The 25137-nt window shown below is 42.2% G+C and overlaps 1 protein-coding gene across 5 annotated transcripts in view; it reads right to left on the bottom strand.

Moving 5' to 3' along the window:
* Positions 1-25137, bottom strand: part of GHR (growth hormone receptor) — a 269897-nt gene that overhangs the window by 58606 nt on the left and 186154 nt on the right. For all 5 annotated transcript variants that reach the window (XM_019464275.2, XM_019464276.2, XM_053906961.1 and 2 more), the window contains one exon: positions 16499-16564. In XM_019464275.2, coding sequence (XP_019319820.2) covers positions 16499-16564 — 66 coding nt within the window. The remainder of the gene's footprint in view (positions 1-16498; positions 16565-25137) is intronic.

Genomic DNA, 25137 nt, shown 5'->3' with positions numbered 1-25137 from the left:
GCTGGAAATCTCTGGTCTTTAAAAACTTAAAGGGCGCCTGGGTGGCTCAGTCCGTTGAGCATCCGGCTTCGGCTCAGGTCATGATCTCACGGTTGGTGAGTTCGAGCCCCACGTCGAGCCCCACGTCGGGCCCTGTGCTGACAGCTCAGAGCCTGGAGCCTGCTGTGGCTTCTGTGTCTCTCTCTCTGCCCCTCCCCTGCTCATGCTCTTCCCTATCTCTTCAAAGTAAATAAACATTAAAAAAAAAATTAAAAAATAAATAAATAAATAAATAAACTTAAAAACATTTTTTAAACCAAGGTACTTTACACATAGTGCAAAGCATAAATTTAAGTTTACATTTCAATGACTCGACAAAAACACGCAGTGTCATCCATATCCAAACCAAGATACAGAACACTTCTTTAAAAATTTATGGTAGCATAAAATCTTGGACCATTGGGTAAGTCTATTCAAGAGGGGGAAAAAGCCATATTCAGGGAAATAAAACTTTAGGCACTTGATATACTTGTGTAAGATCCTTTTGCCTGGAGGGGAGAGGGGAGAAGCCAGCTAGAGTGCTGATTTTTCTAAGCTATCCCCTTGTAATTTCACTCATGCGTCCTGAAAGTTGGTAAGCCTCTCCACTCTTCTTTATACTTTCATATAAGATCTTCTAAGAACATGTGAAAGTTAAAGAAAAGCATCAGGTTTTCCTGTCATTTTTACTTAGGCTTTTGATTTTCTTATAGTATTAATATCATACCACAAAGCTCTTGGTTGCAGTTGGCTAATTAGTCTCACTCATAATGAAAAAAGGACCAAAATCCCGTCTTAAACCTTACACAGTGCAGCTCAGTGTTTTCTAGTCAGATGGTTCTCAACCGTAATGTTATAATTACACCATTTTCTCAGCAGCACCATCCACTATAATTACAGTCAAAGCTAAGACTATGTTTATAGTGTACTAAAGAGGATGGAATTGCTTCATTTTAAGTGATTCAGTTACCTCCTCTGTTGGTCACAGAAATGTGTGGTAATGGAAGAGTCATGGTCTGAATATACTTCTCCAAACAACAATTTTGGATACCTAGAAGTCAAAAAAGAAAATAAAAACCCCAAACCCCAATATGAGAAAGCACGGGAGACATGATTCCTGGTCTGGCTGCCACAATGACTCCTAATTTGAAAATCTAGGATGGGTAAGGTGATGGAGACCAACAGGCTGGTGGCCCCTGTGGGGCCTAGAGGATGTCCTCACTTGATTTGCTTTGCTGCACATCATGCCCAAGCACTCCAAGTCCGTCTGCAGGACCAACATCGTGGCAGTATTTTCTATCTAGGCTCTGAAGCTACATGATGATGACTCATCCAAACACAGAAAACTTCTGTCCTGAGGGACATGCATTCCTTTAAGACATATTTCATTCATTGCCATATGGGCCAGTTCTGGGTACCAAGTACATAGCAAGGAACAAGGCAAAAATCTCTGTCCTCATGGAACTTAACTATAATCTATTTTAAACTTGTCTTTTGACTATTTACCTGGATGCATAAAAAGAAAGCTTTTGCTTTTACTAGGAGGGACTGGAGATTTATCCATATTAGCTTGCATGTCAAACCCTCAGTCGGGTATAGACTGAAAGCTAGCATTTTCTTACTATATGGGTATGGACTCAGTCTGGCAAAGAGAGAAATGGGAAGTGAGTGGAACATGCTGGGATTATGTTTGCCGGGTCCGTTGGTAGTCAGCTAGGAGACAGCACCTGTCAATTCTGTGACACTGAGAGAGGCCGAGACAGATACTGCATTTTCAGCGCACCTCTCACTTGCTTGTCCAAAGCCTCTGTTTTAAAATGTTTCATAAAACCTTGACGCTCTTTGCCTTGTCCTGCTCTGTGGAACCTTCGTGTAGGAAGAACAGGAGACAACACTGTGGTCAACCGTAAAGGATGACTTGGTGGGAAGACATATCTAGGTACATGTCTTGTGATTGTATTTTAGGGATTATTTCCCAAGTATATGGGGTTTTGTTCTTTTTCTTTTTAGAATAGGTGTAGGCCAAGTTATGAATAAATTTTGAAAGCTTTTAGACCAATAAGCAAATGCATATGGTAAAAATGATCCTCTCCTTGGTTCTGAGACATCTAAGAGCTGAGCCTAGGGCTCCTAGAAATCAGTCAGCAACGTTAAGGCAACTGAAGAGTCCTGGAAATGAAATTCTATTATTTTTGGTTATCATTTGGATTTCTTCTTATTTACGTGAACTTGAATGACTATGTTACCTGCACTGCTTTCAGCCTCTAGGCTCCCAACTTGGGACATTGTGCAGAGGTGATTGGGGAGAAAGCAGGCCATGTGGCATGGACAAGGGCAGGGGTGGCTGGCCATATTCCAAATGTTCTCTGTAGGCTTGTAAATGGCAAGCCTTCAAGCTGTGGCTTTAAGAGAAAATAGCTAGAAAGTAGAAATGAGAAAAAGACTCCATTTAGAAAATTGCAACTAACTCGTTCTCTCTTCTTTCTCTTTCTTTTTGATTTGTGACTTAATCAAAAGCCTGTTGGTTATCTTTCCTATGTCTTGTTTTATGAGTGGTGAGAGGCTAACCCACGGGGGCAGAATGTAAATGCTCTGTGGCCGTATCATCCCAGAATCTCTACTTGGATACAGCAGTGTTTACTATAATGTGACTTCAGCTCTAGGAAAATGTTTGCACCAGTGTCAGACCTAGAGCAGAGCTGTTGTGCAAGCAAATAACATCACACTAGGTAATAGCAGCAATGAAATCTTCCAAACTTGAGCTCAAATACGACTTAGAACCACAGCCTTAAATTTTAGCCAAGTCGTTTATATTTTTCCTTGCCAACTGAAACCAAGGACGCCTTTCAACATCAACCCTCATGATTACACCGTGCAGCGTAACACATTAATGTCTAGTTAGCCAGAATGCAAACATTTTCTGGTTTTTCCTACAGCAGTTCTCTCAACTGATGTGTTCTTTTGAGGGTCTTTCCTACTTTTCAGAGAGATAACACTCTGGTCACTAGTAAGGCTAATTTCATGGGTCTCACCGGGAATATGAATTGTCTTTACTAGGGGATGGGGATTGAGATTGTTTATGAGGTATTACTCTATTTTTATTATGGAAATACACGCAAACAGATAAAAATATGCAAATACACACAAAAATAGAGAGCCTGGCTTAGTGAACCATGTTAAATAATAATAAGAGTAACACTAGTAAAACCATGTACATTATGATTAATAATAACAATAACACATATATTCATCACCCAGCTTCAAATATTATTAGCATTTTACCAGTCCTGTTTTGTGTAGTTTATCTATTTTTTGGTCATTTGCTTTTACCCATAACTACCTACATGGCTATCTCTAAAAGCTAATAGACACTCCTGTTAAAAAATTAATGGGGCGCCTGGGTGGCTCAGTCGGTTAAGCATCTGACTTCGGCTCAGGTCATGATCTCACGGTCCGTGAGTTCAAGCCCCGCGTCAGGCTCTGTGCTGACAGCTTGGAGCCTGGAGCCTGCTTCTGATTCTGTGTCTCTCTCTCTCTCTGACCCTCCCCTGTTCATCCTCTATCTCTCTCTGCCTCAAAAATAAACATTAAAAAAAATAAAAAATTAATACGAACATTATACCTAACAAATTAATAATGATCCCTCAATACCACTAAATGCCCAGTCTGTGCACAAATTTCTAAAAAATATCTTTAAAAATGTCTTTTGACAATTCATTTGTTTGAATCAGGATGCAAACTAGGCCCACACAATGTCTTGTCTGTTCAAATCCATGACATTTCTTCTCTCTTCTTTTTATTCTGTGATTTTTTTTTTTTTTGGTTGAAGATATTTTCCTTCAGCTTATTGCATCTTAGAGTCATTTACAATGTTCCTCTATGCCTCTTATTTCCTATAAACAGGCAGTAAGACCTAGAGGCTTAATGTAATTCAGCTTAACACTCACGAAAAGAGTCTATCATGGGTGGTGTGGCAAACCCCTGTGTCAGGGACATATGATATCAGACGTTGGTAAGATTGATCTGGGTTCAAAGTGTTGTCAGCCTGAATCACCCAGAACAGAGTTCACTGAAGTATTTTATCATTCACTGACAACCTTGCCCAAATCTATAATTTCATTAGGGGTTCTAAACTGGTGATTTCTAATCCTACCATTTCATCTATACGTACATATTCATACACATATTCATATTTATAGACACATTCACATGCTAGCTAATGCATATATTAGCAAGAGAGAGACACAAGAAGAAAACATTTCTTCACCAACTATTCAGTTACCCTGAAATGCAATTCATACAAAAAATTCAAAGAAATAGCGTATTTCCCTTGATGTATCAATTTTTAGAATAATGAGTACATACCCTTGTAACCTCCAAAGGTGACCATTTAAAACAATATATTGCTATGAACTTACTGATGAATCAAATTTTGATGCCATTGTTGAGAGACTGGAATTACAGGAATAAAAATGATGAAGTCATTTCTCCTTTTTCGGCTATTCTGGGCATTTTGGAGAAAAAAAATGCACATTGTGTAACGTTGGCTACCTTTCCTTTTCCACTCCCCCTTTCTCCACTCTATCATCACAATCCCTCTGAAAATAGCAGAAGGCAAGACCAGAGACTAGATGACATCTAAAAATCCACACACCTACACAAACTTTCCAGACAACCCTGGTGGATATTTACTGAAGGATGCACTCATACTCAGAGAGGGATCAGTACACCCTAAATGTCTGAACACTCACATGCTAGACGCACAGCATGCCCAAATCACTGACCAGAGCTGTGAAAGTGCCAGTTACCTGCAGCCTGTGCTCTGAAGCAGTAATAGATAATCCCTTGAAAAGAAATTCCCCAACCAACTATTTTCAGGAAGTGCTAATTTTTTTTCTTTTTCTGGGACAATCGTAATGCACCCAAGCAGATTAGAGAATCTGAGTAGTTCTGCAGTAAAGAAGCCTGTTTAACTCTGCATGGCCTAGTATTTCCTAAGCACTGGGGAAATGGTGGGCTAATACATGAAGGGCAGAGTTCTTTGCAGGAGTGTGCAGAGTATCATTTTTGGAGGGGATTTTTTTTTCATATATATGTGTAGTGGGTTAAATTGTATCCTTCAAACATATGCCCAAATCCTAATCCCTAGTACCTGTGAAATGTGATCTTTGTTTGAAAAAGGGTCTTTGCTGATATAGTTAAGGTAAGGATCTCAGAATGAGATTATCCTAGGTTAGAGCTCCAAATTCAATGATGGGTATCCTTATAAGAGACAGAAAAGGAGAACAGACACAGAGCCAGGGGAGAGGCCTGTGAAGATGGAGACAGAGAATGAAGTGATACATCTACAAACCAAGGACCATCAAGGATTGGCAGCAGTTTCCAGAACCTAGGAGAGAGAGGCATGGAACAGATTCTCCCTCAGGGCCTCCAGAGAGAATAAACAGTGATGACACCTTGATATTTGACTTGTTGCCTCCATAACTGTGAGAGAATAAATTTCTGTTATTTTAAGCCACCAGGGTTATGGTACTTCGTTACAGCAGTCTCAGGAAACTAATACAATACCTATGAGCTCCATCAATGCAGGTCTGAGGGAGACCTCTGGCATTTGTATTTATTGAAAATGTCCACAGGTGATTCTGATGGACACACTCACCAAGAACCAGCATTTTAGGATCTTGGGGGTTGAAGGGTTAGTCACCTGCTTATATTGACATCCTGTTAGGATTTTAGTCTGTGGCTGTGGCTCTGGATGCACCAATCAAGCCTCCAGCCCTTTATCTCCAGGTCTCTGTTTTTCAAAGAAAGTAGCCCAGAAAAAATATTTATGGGCCATCCCTTAAGAGGTACATTAGAACTGTTACAGGTGGTGACAGTGGTCAAGGCTGTGTGAGTAGAGGAAAGGATTTATGGGCTCAAACAGGGGAGGGAGACCAGCTTTTGTCAGATGAATCATATGATCTCACTTGAAGGGAATTCTCATTTTGCAGCCCAAATAAAGCTGAGCTTCCCTTTTTTTGGTAGTTGAGAAATCTTGGTCTCCTAAGACTTCTAATCCTTCTGGACTCAGTTTGCTTCTTTCACTCAGCTGCCTGAAAAGGCTGCTTCTTTCATCCCAGACTCTTTCCATATGAAAATATTTTATTTCTTTTCTTAGTTGTTCTCTTTCTTAGCAGCCTAGCTTCCCCAGGTATCTTTTTGATATACTTATCTCCCAGGCTTTGGGTATCTCCAAAAGGAGCTGGAGACTCCTCTCTTGTCCTGGCAATAATTGATGACTAATAACAAGGTACCTGCTTTTATAAAAACCTCAACAAGGGGAGGTATGCAGGGCAGGAAGGAGTTGGCATGTGTTATTCTGGTTTGAAAACTCACATCGGGGCTGACTATACCCTAAGAGATTATTTAGTCATGGTTTAGCCAAGATTGTTCAGTCACAAACTAAATTTGGGGGAAGGCACCAAAGAAAAATTTCATCTAATTCACAATTTTTGCCTTCATCCAAGAAAGGCAGGGTATTTAGAGTAGGGCATAGGGGGAGACAATGGGTAAGGATAGTGAGGTGTCATGAAGTAGGGTGGAAATTATCCCCCCTCTTTCTGTTCCATTGAGCTCCTGCTCCAATGCTCCGGCACAGCCACAGTTCACCTGTAGCGTGAGTCAAATGGGCTGTCATAGGTGCTGGCCTGAGTATGTCACCACTAGTTAACGTATTATTTGTTGCGGCTGTGAAATTTGATCCAGGAAGCCTCCTTAGAGCTGAACTCCTGAAGCAAAAACAGATTTTAAGTTAGTGACTCCATATAAGAGAACCCTAACAATAAAACAGCACACGATTATTGTCAAAGGAATCATCCAGATAGTAAATGTTCCTTGGGACTGAGTTTAGTCTAGCAGGGGGTAAAGATGCTTTTTGGAAAAGTAGACAGTTTGTTTCGATGACACACACTTCAGTGATCTGTACAGCCTCATCTCTTGTCTATGCCTAAGGACAGTCTTTCAGGGAAAAGAGGAAGGAAAGGCAGTAACATTTCACTAGGTGCCAAACATTTTACCTAATCCTGCCTGCGAAGCAAGTAGGCTGGGCTTCAGGCTGCCCTTTTGCTCTCTTCCCCAGCACCCTCTTCCTTAGGAAGAGGCTCTTGCCCGGAGCCCATGTCTTGTCCTCTGGTATCTAGAGTGTGGCAAACCCCTCAGGCTTCCCTTCCAATGCCCCTGCTTCCCTGACTTAAACAGGCTAGTCCAGATGGCGGTGCTCGTGGCAGGACCCAAAAACAGGGCTTCTGGGACGAGGGTCTCTCAGGCCATGAAATTAAGTTTTGCACTCTTTTAAGAGATTAAAGCAGAATGAAAAAGACATGTCCATAACATTAAAATTTATTTGTTAAATCAATTTTCCTCAAACTGGGCTATTCAAACATTCTCTGAAATCTGTGAGAATTTTATTTTCTTAAAATATATACTACTCAGATGTGAGATATACTATATAAGATCTAGCCTCTTTCCTACTGCCCCCCCACCCCCAGTAGAAATGAACTTAAATTGGAGATAAGCTTTGGTGAGTGGGGTCAGGAGGGAGGGAGGGTACTTCCGGGGGCCCAGGCCACTACCGCTCTTTCTACCACTCTGCAGTGACAGCAGTAGTAAAGACCATAAAATAGCTAACAAGTATTCCATACCTATTTTGTGCCAGGAATTTTTCTATGTACCTATTTGCTCCTCACAATGACCCTTAAAGACAGCTGTTGACACCTTCGTTTATAGCTGGATAAGTTGGAGCTCGTGGCATATTGGCAGGATGCTGGGGGCATACACAGAAGGCAACTTGTGGTCTCCACTCCCAAACCCTAAAGTCCTCATCAGATAGCCTATGACATCAACTGGAACTAATAAGAGTTTGCCAAAACCAATACTGTCTGATAAGAGCAAATATTTCCAAGGCTTCCGTAGGACCTTCTTCTCTTCCCCATGAGAAAGGAAAATGGCAGAAGAGGAAAATGTATCTATTGCTCTCAAGTTTGAGGAAACAATTATGTTACTCATCTGCGTGTGTGTGTGTGTGTGTGTGTGTGTGTGTGTGTGTGTGTAGGGGGAATTGGGATGCCAAACAAATATCATGATAATCTTCGCTAACACCTCTCCCTCCACTTCCCTTCTAGAAGCAGTTGCTCTCAGGTAATTCCTGGAACTCCACATGATATCAGTTTGACAAATATTAAGCTCCCACTTTGTGCAAGGCCCTGTTTAAATTGTGAAGGAAAGGACAGGGCATATAAAGATGAGGAAGACTATGTCCTTGCTCTCAAAATAACTCACAATCTAGAAGGGAAGACACCAGGTGTACACAAGCCACTTGAGTTGAATGCAAAAGATGGGCAACTTCAAATGCTTTTGGAATTCAGAAACAGAAAAGCTTCACTAGCGGAAAGGATGCTATCCAGGTGCTTCTCCATTTCTTTGGGGTTTGCCTGGCAGGAGCTTCATAGCGACAGGTGCACATAGCCACGTGTGCCGACAGCACTAGACCACAGATGGGCTCGCCTGCAAATATTTGCTTTCCCATTAATTCAAATTTGGAGTTTGAAAATTCTTATTTATTAAAGAATTTTAAGAGAGAATAAAGAAGTGTTCAAGGCTGCTTTTCCATAAAACATGAAAAATCAGAAGTTAGCCTGTAGGAGTAAACACACGATTGCTACTTGAGAATACCTCAAGGACTCATGAAGGCTATTCATCCGAATCCTAACATCGATGGTGATGCTGTGAGGTTTCAGGTTTAGGAGTCTCTTCCATTACACGGTTTCCTAACAAGAGAGTCTTCTGTCTTTATTCTTTGGCTGGAATTCAGTGGCAACAGTCAGTTTATAAAAGATTTACAGACCTGTAAAGTCAGGTTTGCCCTCACACTAGAGCCATGTGATATACTGACTATAATTCTTCATAAGATACGTATTATGTGAAAATGATGATGTATGCAGACAGTTGAGTTGCAAATTATTGCCTGTTTCATCCATCACCGAGCATTTACAGATGCTTTCATCTGACAGAGTACCAATAACAATGCCACCACTGCCACCACTAATAATAATAATAATAATAATAATAAATCCACATGTCCACATTGATTAGAAGATACTTTTAATCTACTTTACAATATAGTGTATTTCAGAAGAATTGACTGTGAAGTAAATTCATATAGTGAATCTAGTATCCTCATTAATGTCAGTTATCAAATTGAAAATAATTTTCTATAGGAGACTAAGAGACAACAACCGATACAAACATGATGACTATCCTCAGAGCAGCCATAGACAATCTGAAGCAAATAGGCATGTTTATTTACAAAAGCAAGCATCTAGTCTGGGGACTATAGTTTGCCAACCTGTAGTTTAAATAATTGTTGACCTTAAAAGAAAATAGCTTATTTTGTATCACAGATTGCAAATTACATGCAAATCAATTTCTTATAAATCATACTTTTTTTGAGAGAGAGAGAGAGAGAGACAGAGAGAGAGAGACAGAATGTAAGCTGGGAGAGGGACAGAAGGGGTGAGAGAGAATCTTAAGCAGACTCCACACTCAATGCACAGCCCAAAGCAGGGCTTGATTCCATGACCCTCAGATCATGACCTCAACTGAAATCAAGAGTCAGATACTCAACTGACTGAGCCACCCAGGTCCCCCTAAATCATACCTTTTTTTTTTTTTTTTGGAGTATTGGCCTTTTCTTTTTTAAAACTTTTTTTTATTTCAGAGGGGTGGGTCAAGGAGGGACAGAGGGAGAGAGAGAGAAAGAATCTTAAGCAGGGTCCATGTTCAGCACAGAGCCTGATGTGGGGCTCGATCCCATGACCCTGGGATCATGACATGAGCCAAAATTAAGAGTCAGACACTCAACTGACTGACCCACTCAGGTGCCCGAAATCATATATTTTAAGAAGCCCTTTGAAAGTTGTATAACTTCTTTTCTAAGTGATACATTTTTCATTTAGTAATTAATCACCTGAGTTATGTCTTACTTAAATATGTTATTTCGTATTGCATATATTTGCCATGAGGCATACTCTTATTTGAACTACTATTTAATGGCATGTGTGTTTGAGTTCCATGAATCTTTATAAATGTGATGTAGTATCGTCTTTCTAAGTGTATAGATTAATTTGTATTAAAATCAGTGTACACCTACATAACAAATTCAAATTTTTTCCCCCAATGTACACGTGTATATTATCTGAAGAAACTGTTCATCACAAGTAGAAGCTGGTGTGGTCAAAGGCTCTTCTGGAATGACAGATTCAGGGGTTCTTTCCCTAGAGAGGCTCCTGTGTGCAGAAGCCAGAGCTCTCTTGAGAGCGGTAATTACAGAGTTGGTTTTGAAGAACTCAGCAGTGAATCAGAAGGCTGCAGGCTAGAAGAACTCCAAGGTCACAACCAACATTGGGAGGCTTTAGCTTTCTAGAGTCTAAAAAGTGTTCACCACCCACTGAGGTCACCCAGGGTGAAAGAACGTTTATCTTGGATTTCATCCTTGAAAAATGTGTGTTATGCTTTGGAAGAGAAACCAAACTAGAAATTGGTGTATAGAGCACACAAAGGGCCCACTGGGATTTTTAGGGAGTTACTTAGTCATCCTTTGCAGACTTAAAAAAAAATCAGTCACTTCTAAGATTCAAGGCTTTTAGAGGCCTATGTCCACAGATTTCTAAATACTTTCTTATTGTTTGGGTTCCAGAAGAAAGAAAAGACCTTGATAAATGTTTATAACCAGTAAGGAGCTGCAAGTACTTGAGGAGGCTGGCCTTGAGCTGCAGGCTTACTTCCCACTCCCACAGTGCCACTAACACTGGCTGATGCATCTGCACAGAGAACAGCTCTCTTGTAGATTAAGTAGTAAACGTCTACCTACCCCCGATTGTGGCTCAGCAAATTGCTAGGAATTGAGGAAGGATAAAAAAGTTAAGACCTAGTATTTATCTTACAAAGAATCTTTATCTCCCAACAATTACATGTGAAAACAGGACAGTGTATGATAAAACACGAACAGCTGGAGAGTAATGGCAGGCATTGTCTGGGTGTTTGGGGCTGGAAAAAAGTCACTGCCAAGGCCATATTTTGCCTTGTAATTGAACACTGTTATTTGAGTTATCAATAATATGCATTGTCTACACTTTATTTTGCGTATCCTGGGAGAGATACAAAGTACTTTCACTGACAGTATCTTCTTTACTCTCTTGTTGGTCTTGTCGGTCTAGGGACGTCTTTTCTCTGTAACTCCATTTCTTCTTGTGTAAAGTACGTAATTCTGTCTGTCTTCCTCGTACTTCAGAGAAGTAAGGGGGGGGGGCGGTAAATAGTACCTGTAGGATGCTTGGCGTTACCTGGAGATTAGTGCTATGAGTCAGGAAGGGCTACCACTAGTCTGGGTGCAAGAGAGAGCCAACATAAACACTGTTTCCTTAAAAGGGATCATAATAATCTGTGTTTACTTACTGAATCATTTACTGACTTATTTATAAACAGTCGCCTGTCAAGAATTCAATGTCAGCTTTAATTTCAGAACCCATTGTCAGAACTGCTCTCTAAAGCATGTCTGAAGCTCAAGTTGTTTGTTAGAAGTAAATCCTGCAGATTCTAAGATACCATCCCTGCTCTGACACACTCCCTTGTGTTGTGCTTATTTTAGCCGTATTGTCAGCTAGTCAGCCCATAAAGTTGAAAATATCTGATGAAAAAGAATGCTCAAAGCTGAGAGGGTCATTCAGCTTGGATGGGGGCAATGATGGGTCACAGGCAGGAGTGGGGCTATGCTTCCCTCAGCAGCTGAAGTGCCAACAGAATACCACAGTGATGACATAGAGGTCCTGTGACATACCCTAAGACTAGACCATGACACCAGTCCCATGACCTGAAGTTAAGGTTCTGTGGAAGGCTTTTGGGAAAGACTGTACGTGTTTATAGCAATGGACAAGAGAAATTTTTCTTCCTGAATATATTTGTCCCTCTCCTTTCATAAATGCCTGCTGGAGGGCATAGAGGTGCTCTGTGCTAGCCAAAGAGTAATTATGCTATCAGGGAAAACCTGGATTTTTTTTACATGTGTGCGTGTGCGTGTGCACAAAATCCAGAAACTATTCATTAAGCACTTGGCATGTGTCAGGCACTGTGGGAGACAAGGACGTATACAATAGAGCCTCTACCCTTGAGGATAATACAGTCTATTACAAAGGAATAGAAAGCATACACAAGAATCCATTAGGTTGAAACAAATGACATGATATTAAGGTCCAAAATAAAGCTGAGTATAGGACATTTCATCCAGTTCAATCCTAATACCTGTTGGAATAAAATAAGGGCCACGAGAGAACACAATAAACACCATGGGGCCAGATACTATTCTAACTCTTTTAAATATATCAACACTTATAATTCTCACAACAGCTATGAGGTAGGTACTGCTAGCACCCCTATTTTAGAGACAAACAAACAAACAAACAAACAAAAAACAAACAGCCAAGGTACAGAGAGCTTATGAGACTTAGGAAAGATCACTCAGGAAGTACGTGGTAGATCGGGGACTTAAACAGTCTATCTTGCTATCTTGCTCCACAGGCTGAGTTTTGAAAAGTACTGTGTTATATACTCTTTCCTTAAGAGAAAGCAAGGAAGGCCTACACAGATTCCAAGATGGAAGTACTCATCCTCTTGGGGGATAAAGTGATATTCGAAATATGCCTGAAAGAGAACAATCCATGAAGGATGTTCCTGACTCAGAGGAAAGAAGAGGGAAGTTCTGGTGAAGGGGTTATTAGGAATAGATACAATGAAGCAGGAAAAGCAGAGACACGAACGTGGGTATCCATAGCATACAAGGGCGATAAGGCTAGAAAGGCCTTCTTGATGGACCTTCTTGAATGCCAAGGAGATGAGCTTCTTCATAAGGTAGAAAATAGTGGGGGGCTACCGAAGGTGTTCAGGCATAAGAATCACTGCGTGAGACGTAGGCAGGAAGAATGAACATGGGAGCAGAGAGCAGGATGGCCTGGAATAGGGAAAAGCAGGAGGTAACAGAGAGAAATTAGCAGATGAGGACAGGAGTCTGGCTAAGACCATAAGATACGGACATGTAAAGGTGATGATGACTGTATCAAACTTCTGTCTCATAATCATGTTTCTATTGAAAAGTAACTTACGATGTGAAGGAAGTTGTTTGTGAGCTTATAAAACTGTAAGCAATTCATTTGTTGTGCCCATCTAAGATGGTAATCTTTTGGAATCCTTTCAAAACTTAACTCTGACCTCGGTCATTATGTTTATGTTCAGAATGCCCATTTTCATAAAATCTTGGACTCATTTATGCTCCAAATGCCAGTCAATGAAACTTCAATATTTTCCTCCAGTTGGATATTCATTTTAATTTCAGGTGGAAATGCCATTGATCTCAAAATTTACACTCTCACAGCAATATGCAGTAAATTCAGTGAAAAGGAATGGCTTTTAAAAGTGAGATAACAAAATCTCTTTCAGAAAGATGTGCAGGATATAGAAGTCTGTCAATGCTGCTTAGCAATGTAATTTGGTGTACAATCCGCACCTAAAGTGGAACCTGGGGGCTGATGGTTAAGGGCGTCCAAACAGTTAGAAAGTGCCTACATCACTGGCTTACTACAGAAAACCCATCATGAGAAGACTTTGGGCTTCCTGGTACAAAGGTGTTTGGCAGGCACTTAGGCAGTGATTCCAAATCTGGAGACAAAGAACATCTGTGTTTCACAGAGGGGACAAAAAGGCCCACACTTGGGTCAGACCCTGGCCAATGCATCCCCTTCTACTGTTACCATATCGTAGCCTTTGCCTGTAAGGAAGCTGTCCTCGGAGTATAAACCATTTGATTCCTAGGAGTCCTGCCCACAATGGGAACAGGGTAATTAATGTGTAATTAACACAAGTGGGGAGATCTGATCCTCCATGAGGGTTCCAGCCAGCCCAGAGGCCCCATAACAAAGGGTACTTGTGGGAATTGTTAAATGTGGAGAAGGATGGGTAACCAGGGAGCTATGAAGGGTGCTTCCATTTAATTAATTCATATGCAAGGTACCGTTCAAGGTACCATGTTCAAGGTACCGTTTTAGGCCTGGTGAATTACACAACTCTAAATAAGATCCAGCTGTTCACAATCCCGATGGGGAGATAAGAGAAATATGCAAATAGCTCTACTGCAAAGCAGCATTTGATATATTCCTTAAAAGTGGTATAAAATAGCATGATCTCCCTCGAAGACGAGCATGGAGAAGGGAAGTACTGCTTCGGGCCAAGCACTGTGTTCTGGCTGAGCCTTAAACACGGGCAGGATTTATATTTACAGGCAGGGTGAGGTGGAAGGAGGATTGTTTCAGAAGACTGGCTGAAATGAGCAAGTCCCAGGGGTGGGAAAGCACAGTGTTGTTGGGGAGTACTAAGTAGGGTAGACTTATAAGCGGGGATGAGGGATGTTGGATTTCAGTGGCTTGGGGTAGGTTTGAAGTTTGAAATTTGAGTTGTTTAGAGCAGAGTGATATGTTGGGTTCTTAAAACTGTCATTGGCAGAGGAAGGTGGATACAAGAAGGGAGAGATGAGGAGGGGGGAGAAGGGGAGAGGAGGGAGACTGCTACTCAGGGGTTACTACAATAGCCCCAGAATAAACTACAGGTGGCCTGGAGGGGTGTGGTGGCATCTATTTACGTTAGGTCAGTTCTGCCTGGAATTTGCCCCGAGGGGGTGTAATTTGTTTTTCCTCCATGGGGGTTTTGCTTTGAATCTGAGAATTTAGAAAAATGCACATAGGAAATGTATGAATTATAACTGCGTAATGATCAGACAGTTCACGTTGAACACTAGCTTCGTGTGTGAAGTTATCTCCTGAGTGAGAATATGAGATTGCTGATGTTAGGACAATATCTTACTCATGTCTTTCTTCCCCAGGGTGCAGAGTTAGGGCTGGGTGGCTAGCAAAGAATTAAACGCTTGGGATACAGTGACAGGGAGGTGATAAGAGCACCAGGGTCTGTCGCATCTCAATGAGATGCTCGGATGATAAAGGTGGCCCTGTGTCCAAGCATGTGCACTGTGGAAAGTGTGCACTGGTAGCCACATCCACGGATGGGAGTAACTTTATCCAATCAGTCCTGGGATGGAGGGGAGCTAACTTTTGAAAAGGAGAAGCTGGAAAGGTAGTATTCTGCCTTGTGTGGGCAGGTCAGTATCTCTGTGATATATCACAGAGAAAGGATAATTGGTATTCTTGCTTATCACAAAGACAGAAAATCAACATATGCCAAATGACTTGGCAGGACTTTCTTCAACACGTCTGCCATACCCAGAGGTTGTATTGCAACAAGGCCCAGCGTGACTTTACAAAGAAAATGGGAAAAATCGTACGACCCCTCCGAGGGAAAGTGAGGAGCAGAGTCCTACGTGTGTGGAGGAGAGACCAATGCAGGGCGGAGCATGCACATCAGTAAGACATTCTCCTTTCTGAAGTTTTTAATTTTAATTCCAGTACAGTTAGCATACAGTATTATATTAGTTTCAGGTGCACAATACAGTGACCCCACCATTCTATACATAGGAAGACATTCTTAACTGATTCCTTTTCATTTCCTTGCAGAAAGTAGCAATAAGTTACATTATCTGCTGCGTGAAGGCTTTGAAAAATACTGGCTGGGAGAACCCAAACATCACTAAAAAGCCACCCCTTTTCTAACCCCTCATATTAGGGGGCTATTAGGGAACAGACGAACATGGTGGAGGCTTCTAAAACAGGAGGGTTTGAGTTCTGCACACAGGACCAGCATATACGCTCAGACACCATGAAGGGGATCTCTAATGGAGCAGTGGACAAAGTTCCTTGGGAGCACAGAGGCAGAGCAAGTCTTTGGTTCTAGCCGATGTAGAGAAGCGTCCCCACAGAGCTGATGTCTGAGTTCAGTCTTGGGGATGAAGGGGGGATTGTCAGAGGACAAGAGGGTGATGTGCAAAGGCGTTTTAAGGAGAAGAGCTCGCTTGAAGGCAGAATTTTGGATCATAAGACGATATGGTTGAAGGGAAAGCTTTACTGTCAATGAGATCACTAGGTAAATAAACATCTCAAAATCATACTGACAAGATAATACACGATTTGTAAAAGGAGGCAGTTCCTAAATTCAATAAACGAATTGTTGGTCCACAATTATTTTATCTTTTTTTCCCCTTCACATTAATTTGGCTTTACTTAACCTCTAAAGACAAGCAAATTAGAGAGATGAAAAAGCCCTCTTGTAGAGAAGCTGAAAAAGACATCCTTTAAAAGTATATATATATATTTTTGCTTATTTATGCAAATTCAATCAGTCATTTATCCAGGTACCAAATCTCAAATAAGGCAGAGAAAAAAATTGGAGCTTGAATACGGTAAAGCATGGACAGTATCACTGATGACAGAAAAAGGACTGAAATTCTTACTTGTCCCTAGGCCTGGATTAACTCTTTGCAGACTCTGGGAGGCTCTGCCAAGGATAGCTGGTGTGGCTGGAACAGAAAGAGAAGAAAACCATTAGTCATCCCTGTAAAAATGGTCTGATGTGACTCTGTTACAATTTCACTTTCAAGTGACAAAATGTGACCTGGCTCAACCTCACAATAATCCTCTCCCTTGTTTTCTTTTTCTTTTTAAAATTAAAATTGTACCTACCCTCTAAAAAGAACTCATAAATATCAGAGCACATGGAAACCCTGGTGTTAGTCACCTCTGGTCTCATGGCTAGACATGGTCAGAAACAATGGAAAATTGCCTTCCTATAACATCTGAGTCCAAGCTTGAGCCTTGCTTGTGAAAATGCAGAGGGACATAAATTCTCGTTTCAAAACAATATTAAAAACAGTTCAGTCAAACAAGTTTATTCTTGGAAATAAACATGTGAGCAATCTTGGGGGTGGGGTAGGGATGAAGGGAACTGAAAAGTTGCACAGGAGGGACACAGGATTTGTGACGTGTGGCATGCAATGAGTCATCTATTCTAAAAGTGGTTATAATTCTATGGGTACCACTATTAGGTTGCATTAAAAACAGGAAAAATGGAAAATGATCAATGCAGTTGTCTTTGAACCTCTGAACCAGGTTGTTTTGCTACAACTGTTGCTACTATGCAACTGTTACCTGGGTGGACAAGGGGATTTCTCTAGGATTCTGCACCTCCGTAGAGGGGCAACGTGGTCCGGGCTCACAATAAACTCTGGGAATCATGTGGAAGCGGGGAAGCTGCTGATGCTTTTGGGCCCCCGTAGAGGTCTGCAGAAACAATGCTAAGAAATCTCTCTCTGATTATGAACAAAGGGCAAGAAGCAAAACAAAGATGCATTGGGCAGCGAGCTGACTCACTCCTGTCTCCCCGAATTTCAGAGTCAGGCGGGTCCTGCCCACCAGCCCCGGTCCACTGTTCAATGTGCTTTTTCACTAACTGCTCCCACTGAGCTACCAGGAGGAAGCAGCTGTCGGGTGTGGTGTTCATAATATAGAACCCAGCAGATGAAGTCAGGATCCTCTCCCTAAACCCTGCAGGATTCTAACCTTTGTAAGATTTTTTTCATTCTGGGCATATCAGTGAGAGCATTTTTCCAAGTGAAGTTAGGCTTTGGGGGTTTTGGTGAGTTAATATTTTAAATTCTGTGCAACTATGACTTCTGAACTATGAGTTCTTTTTATTCTCTCTCTAAATGTTAATATTAGAAGCTCATTTGCTGCCAAATGCAATAAAGAATTATGACAGAAAGCAAAGAGAATACACATTTGCCCAGAATAGATAATGTATTACACATTGATTTTAACGTGACCAGAAGGAAAATTGCATTTTATGAAAATACCCTCAAGTCTACTTGACCAGAGGCCTTGATATCCTCAGTCTTTATTATTACCATTATCTAGAACATGCTCCCCTCCAATTCCTTACCACACATCAGAGAATGCTTTGTTTTATGACCCCTTGCCTTAAGTTGGGCATTAAAACATTATTTCAGTTGGTAAGTTTACATAATTTCTGACTGTAAATGACCTGTTCCACTGACAACTGTATGCACCTTAAGAAACTCGTGACAGCTCAAAGGAAGAGTAAAATTAAATCAATCACAGGACAGCATACAATCCTACGTGTTATTTTGGTCAAAATTATCCAGCAAATGTGTCTCAGCTTAAAACTGGGAACACTAATGGACACCAGTTTCCAGGCACAGATCAGCAGTAAAGCTGACAAATTTCTCCAGAATGATGACTGAGATGGAATGTGGGGGTCAATTATGAGGCCCTAAGGGAGCATGCAGAGCCAAACCCCAGGCCCGGAAATGCCTGGGGAGCCCTGGCTACCCCTGACTCGTTACAAACGAGGATTTTGCTTTCTTTGCAGACAGACATCTGGTGCTTTCCTCTTTATGGTATCAGCATTTGGTAACATTTTCATAAAGCAAAAGTGCTCCTCAGCTAACACTCTCCACAATATGTGATGAGTCAAGACATAAAAGGAACAAATGGCGTCCTCAAGGAAAGGCCACAGATTTGCACCAGGCCCAAAAGGGTGCTGGTTACAAAAGTAAAACACAATGAATAAAACTGTCTCCTTAGCAAACAAAGGTGTCATGCTAAGTTGCTAATTTTAATTAGTGTCAAAGCTGTCCTTAATGTCTATAAGTGCTGAGCAGTGAGGGAAAAACGAACACATGCGACAATAAGCAGATAATGAACACTCTGACATATTTACATAGGAGCTTTTAAATGCTGCTGTTATAAAATGGTCAGCTGCAGCCCCTGGCCTCAGCGAGCCCACAGTCTTCTGGGTAGGAATCTGTAAAGGAGCAGTGGGATGGCCCTTAGCAAGTCTGGACAAGCTTCCTGGGGAAGGGACTCTTTGAGATGGGTGCCGACCTTGGGATGAACAGGCAATGGAGAGAAAGGGAAAGGCAGCTGGGGCCAGGAGAACCACTGCACAAAAGTGAGACACAGGCTGGGTAGGTAAAGAGCCTCGATCTCTCTGTTGGGAGTGGGTGGAGCAAAGCTGAGCTGGGGTGTGTTGAGTTGGGGGGGATGCCAGGGTGCATTGGGGATGGTCATTCCAAACAACTTAATTTTGATCCTGCAAATATTGGAGAATTCCTGCTTTGCAGTATCCTGAGTAGAGCTCCTCAGGGTGGACCTGCCCAAGAACAGGACCCCAAGACTAGAACTAGCTGCAATCAGATCTTTCCTACTTATGTGCAACCTTGTACTCAACTTTTAACTATGGCATATACCTGCCCCTGGTTTCTCCGTCTATAAAATGGGGACAGTGACAAGTATCTATACATGCAAGGTTTAAATCAGTTAGTACACGCAATATACTAAATATACAATATAAGTGCTTAGTAAATGTTAGATATTCTTATTATAGCTATTATTATTTTTCAGTTATTATTGCTAGCCATTACCCTGAAAGCAAGGGCCCATCTTTTCCCATGAAGAATGTGACAGTGTTTTTCACGAGGCTGTGTGAGCTTAGGGCTTTGCACTTAGGAGGACAGGATGCTGCCCTAAGCCCAGTGAGACCCTCCACTATTTACATCCTCCTGTGCAGGCTGAATGTAGACAGTGGGACTCTGGGGAGGTGATTTTGGTCAAAGACTCAGGCTGGGACTAAATGCAGTCAATTCTAGTTTTTGTAAGTTAGTGAATTCTCTACTGTACCAGGAAGGGAGCTAGAGGGGAAGAATCAATGTTCTGGGGAGTATCGTAATTTACCAGTGGTGCAGCAATGGCATTTAGACCCAGCTCCGAATAGACCGTGCAAACACAAGTCAATAAACAAAATAGTGCATGTGGCAGCCATTTTACACATGACGAGAGGTAACGTAAAGGGCCTCACATGGAATCTGCCATAAATTAAGCATTGATTAATGTTAGCAGTTGTTATCCCTACGAGTTTAGGATTATGATAACGATGATGTAACTGTCATGAAATCTTTATCTCAAGACTGCCTCTGACTGTGATAATTATTTTGCAATACCTGCATCTGTCAAGTTATTACATTGTACACCTTAAACTTACACAATGATTTATGTCAATTTTGTCTCAATACAATCGGGAAAAAAACCTTCTGAGAGGTTTTGCTTTCTCCTTCAGGAAGGTTAGTTGTTCTCCATCCGACAGTCCTGGATACTGCTTTTACCCCCCTTGCTGTCACTGCTCATTTGTCTGTGCCCTTTGACACGCAGCGAGCTTCCTGGGGTGGGTATTTCATCTTTGTAACCTCTGTTAGGACAACAGGGCATGACACTTTTTAGAATCATGATGCCTGCTACATAAATGAGGCAAATGATGATGACTTATAAATGCTCTATACTTTGGCTTTGAGGCTAAAAGGGAATCAAACAAAAATAATTTATTCTCAGCAAATTGTGTCTCTCCTTGGAAACCTCACATTTGATTGACTATTGCCTGTCTTTCTGAGGTCTGTTTATCCTTGACCGTATAGCAGAAATCTTCTCTCCTTGGCTTTCAATGGCTACAGCTCTTTCCAGACCCACCTGTTGCCTTTCTGCCCTTCTTTTCTGTCAAACTGTGATCAACCTCACTGAAAAGTATTCAGTTTAAAGTCCTTATCTCCCTTCAACCTGCCCTTGCAGGTTCAAGGTCAAGCTCGGTATCTGGTCACACTGATGCCACACCCCAAACTATCCTGCTGTCTGAAGGTGCTGGCTTATGGCAATGTTAAAAAATGTGAGGTGCTTACACCTCACATTGCTTATGTGCTTAAAAATGCACCAGGCACTACGCTAAGCACATTTTATAGATTTTCCCATTTTACCTTCACAACAACCCTCTGAAGTATTATTAGTCATGATTTATGGATGGGGGGTCAGAGGCCCAGACCAACTAGCTAACTTGTCTTAGGCTACCCAGCAATTACATGGTAGAATCCAAATTTCAACTGGAGCCAGATTCTGAATCCACCCCCGCTCCACTGTTTCCCAAACTTGCCTGACCATCGAGATGCACTGCGACATTTGTTAAACATACGGATTTCAAGGTCCTGTCTCAGATCTATAGAATCTGAATCTCCAGGGCCCTGGTCAATCTGTGTATTGGCAAGGTCCCCAGAATCTATTAGTTTATCTTCTATGCCCCATTCCCCAGCCAGGTGATTGTTATGACAAGGTGTATTGGCTCTGCTTGGAGTCCCTGTGTCCTCTTTGGGGCTCTACTGTGAGGACTTCCCACACACAGGTGATGCTCATGAGGGCATACTTGTGCTCAGGATGAGCGCAGGATGATTTGTCTGAATACTGCAGACATTCTTTCAAGATATATTGATGGGGCCAGGTTGCTGGGGCTTTGAGCAGAAATACCCTTCAGGGGTCAATTCATGAGAGACCAGGTAAGACGCATGACAGTGATGTTACACAGCAGGTCCTGGAACTGCACTGTCTTCTTGGCCATGGCTACCCTTGGGCACAGCAAATCCTGGGCCTGACTGCAGGGATACTTCTAAGCTGGAACTTCCTTTCCTTTGTGGCTCACTGGATTAACTGAATCCCCATCCACAGTTTCTCCTGAATTAAAGCATATTATCTCGTACATATTATGACTCTTGGCAGCTCTAAAGAAGCCTGTGTAATCTGAACAGGAAATCTTTGGACCTTTGGAACAGACAATATTACCTCCCCAGAGCTCAATGAGGGAGTGTGTTTCTTTTATACTGGAGCAGTAAATCACAGAGCACATCACGTGAGATAATCGAAACAAGCAAACAAAAAGAACCATGAAATGATGCAGATGGTTTCAAGCACTTTTTAAGGCTAAAAAAGTTTCTTTATGAAACAATATATAACAATTTGGAAGAGAAACTATCATCAGGAAAAGCGCATGCTGAAATAAATCTGCAGTGGCCATATTTTGCTATAAATGTATTTTGAGAGTAGCTGGGTCTCAAGGTAAGAATCCATGTGCAGCGAGAGATCTTAGAGACCTCCTTTTCTCACAGGCCAGCCCCTTGCTTAGTGGGCCCAATGGGGGAAGTTTCCTAATAATAACTTTAAGTTTCACATACTCCTTTCCTGTCTGGCAGCGGTCTCCTTGGTGAATTTTTTTTAAAAAAAACATCCTCCTGACACAAGCTTATGCACGTACTGAGGACATCTGCTTGCAATTAAAGACAGATACTGGGGCCTGGCATTTCAAATGTAACCCTTTGGGTGATAAAACCAGTTAAAGGTGCAGTGGCTGAAGGAGAACACATTGGTGGTGGGGCTTTTGTTGTCGTGGTTGTTGTTTTTAAGGAGAACTAAAAGGAGCAATTAATATGAATTCCCGGTCTCAGCTGGCTTGCATCTTCCTTCAGCAGAGCTTCCCAGCCATTTGTCTGGCTTTCCCTTCCAACTGCTACAAGAACAGTTAAACACCCTGCCCAGCTAGCCAGCCGCTCCTAGAGCTGCTTTTCATTATGGAGACAGCGGGGGTGTCAACACCCGGCAATGGGCAGGAAGCCAGTCCCTGTGCCCTGCGATAGCCGGCCCGAGCATTCATAGACAACGCTAAGAGGAGCAACCAGAATCAGAGGTTGGCACTTGGCCAAGATCAATACTAGGTAGGCCAGTCGGGGACATAGGGCTGAGAACAGAAGGACAGACAAAGAGTATTGAAAGGTCAGACTGAAGCGGAGGGAGAAGGGCAGAAGTGTCTCTTCCCTTATAATGTTGTTTTAGAGGTTTTTAAGACCTGTGAATCCACTCATTAAAGCAGCAGGGTCAGACTGATTTAATAAGGTCCAAAGCTCGGATGGTGACTCATAGATGGTGTGCTGGGGCTGGCACTTCTTCCCAACTTTGTATTCAGTGGCATCACGTCATCGACTTGAGATCAGCCAAACTGGGAATATTTACACAATAAAAGTGGGCAAATGCTACACATCCAGGCCCCCTGCCATCGAATCCTATGGAAATTCCGTCCACCTTTCAAGAGCAGTTTGAGTGTATTCTCTTCCATGAAGTGTTTTATTGTCTCCCATCCCCCCATCCCCCCATCCCTCCATCCCTCCATCCTTTGTGTTTTTACGCTTAAAAAAATACCCGGACTGGGGCACTTGTTATTTCCTGTCCACCATCTTAGTTATCTGATGTGCCCAATGAGTGAGAAATTCTTTGAAGCTTGAAGGCAAGAACCATGTCTCATTCTCCTTTGGGTTCACCATCCCATTAGCATAGTTTGTTAAATACAGTGAGTGCCCCATACATAGTCATGAGATTACGGAATACTTCACCATGAACTCTTCCAACAAGGGAAGTTGGGAGGCATCACGACCTTGCTTATATTATTACTTTGAATTTATCAGACATCCTGTGGCCTCTGGAGTCTGAATTTGCACAAAAGAAGACTCTCAAACACGTTATTCGGTCCTATGATAAATGCCCTCCAGGAACCATGCATGCTCAAACCTGAGGCAATGTCAGTATATTTTAACCCATTTTCATGGTGTCTAGCTCCTTAATAGTGTTCAGTGAGGGAAAGAAATAATGAAAATAAGATTGTTTAATTTTCTCACTTCCCTTCCTGTCACCTGGGTGGTTCACTTGCCTGGCTTTGCTTACAGCAGTGAGCCAGTCTTTTAATATCATGGCATATGGTTCCCGGTGTCCGTTTACGAGGCTGAGACTGGTAGCAGTGACTCTTACGTCCTGGGAATTGGTTGTTTTGGCAAATTTATGGATCTTGTTTAGCCAAGGCGCCATTTCAGAAGCACAGCATGCTAAAGGTGTCCTAAGGAAGCATGTACTTTGCCAGAGGTTTTAAGGTGTATTTTCCCCTTTCTGGGAAAAGGCATTTTTTATAAACAGGTTGGTCTGGCTCCTGCCACTCTGTCTCTTGTTTCCAAGCTCTACTCATCAATTTCCACATAACAGTTCTTGAACAAAATCTTGTTCCTTTGGGAAGTAGGTAGTTGAGAGCTAGGGAGCATGATCTCCAGTCAGAATTGCTGTGTGTGAGGGGGGCCTGGGTGGCTCAGTTGGTTAAGCGTCTGACTTCGGCTCAGGTCACGATCTCACGGTTCATGAGTTCGAGCCCCGCGTCGGGCTCTGTGCTGACAGCTCAGAGCCTGGACCCTGCTTCAGATTCTGTCTCTCTCTCTCTCTCTCTGCCCTTCCCCCACTCCCTCTCTCTCAAAAATAAATAAACATTAAAAAAAAAGAATTGCTGTGTGTGAGTACTTAATGGCATGCCAGGTGTGATCCTAGATGCTGAGGATACAATGGTGAAGACAACAGATGGAATTCTGCCTTTCTGGGCCCATGTTCTAGTGTGTGTAGGGGAAGACAGCAGACAGATAAACAGATAGTGCCAGGGGGCAGGGTAGGGTAGCCAGATGTGTCGAGAGTGGCTATTACAGACCTGAAAAGCAGGGTGGAGGAATTTGGGCTCTGAGATTGGTTTGAGGGATAGCAAGGAGGCCCCGGTGGTAGTAGAGGGAGGGGAAGAGGGGGGAGAAGAAGGATTTAAGGTTGCAGAGGTGCCCAGAGCCAGATATCGTACAGTCTTGCAGGCCAGAGTGAGGACTTGTGAACTGCTCACCAGGTCAGTTTCCATGACCCCATGGGACCCCAGTTTCCATGGGGTTCCATGAACCCCAGTGAGGTGCAGCTGCTGTTGCTGTCAGACCTGTCCCACTATGGTGTATCTTTCCCACTTGAATCCCTTACTGTAATTGGGGGACTGGGAGGTATTGGCATTGGGTTCTGAGACTATTTGGTATATGGCTCTAATTCACTAATTAACTCTTATCTCACTGTACTTGATCTGGGTTATAGACACAAACCAGAGGGCTTTTTTGTTTTGTTTTTGGTTCATGATATATTTATTGAGCAACTGTTTTGTGCAAGGCACTATGCTAGGCATTGGGATATGGTGGTGAACACACTAACACAGGTCTCAAGGTTCATTTCTTTCTATCCCCTAAATGGGTCTTTAGCCTCAGATCAATGTATCTGCTTGCCATCTGGCATATTCCTGATTCTAGATCTTTGCCTCATTCTTCTTTCTTTCTTCAGAATGGGGAGAAGATCAGAGGTAATTTCCATTTTTAGAGCG

Source organism: Panthera pardus, unplaced genomic scaffold, assembly GCF_024362965.1.
Source record: "Panthera pardus isolate Hobbes unplaced genomic scaffold, ASM2436296v1 HiC_scaffold_2, whole genome shotgun sequence".
Taxonomy (NCBI): Eukaryota; Metazoa; Chordata; class Mammalia; order Carnivora; family Felidae; genus Panthera; species Panthera pardus.
The sequence above is the reverse complement of the archived record's forward strand: the minus strand, read 5'-3'. Positions and strand labels throughout refer to the sequence as shown.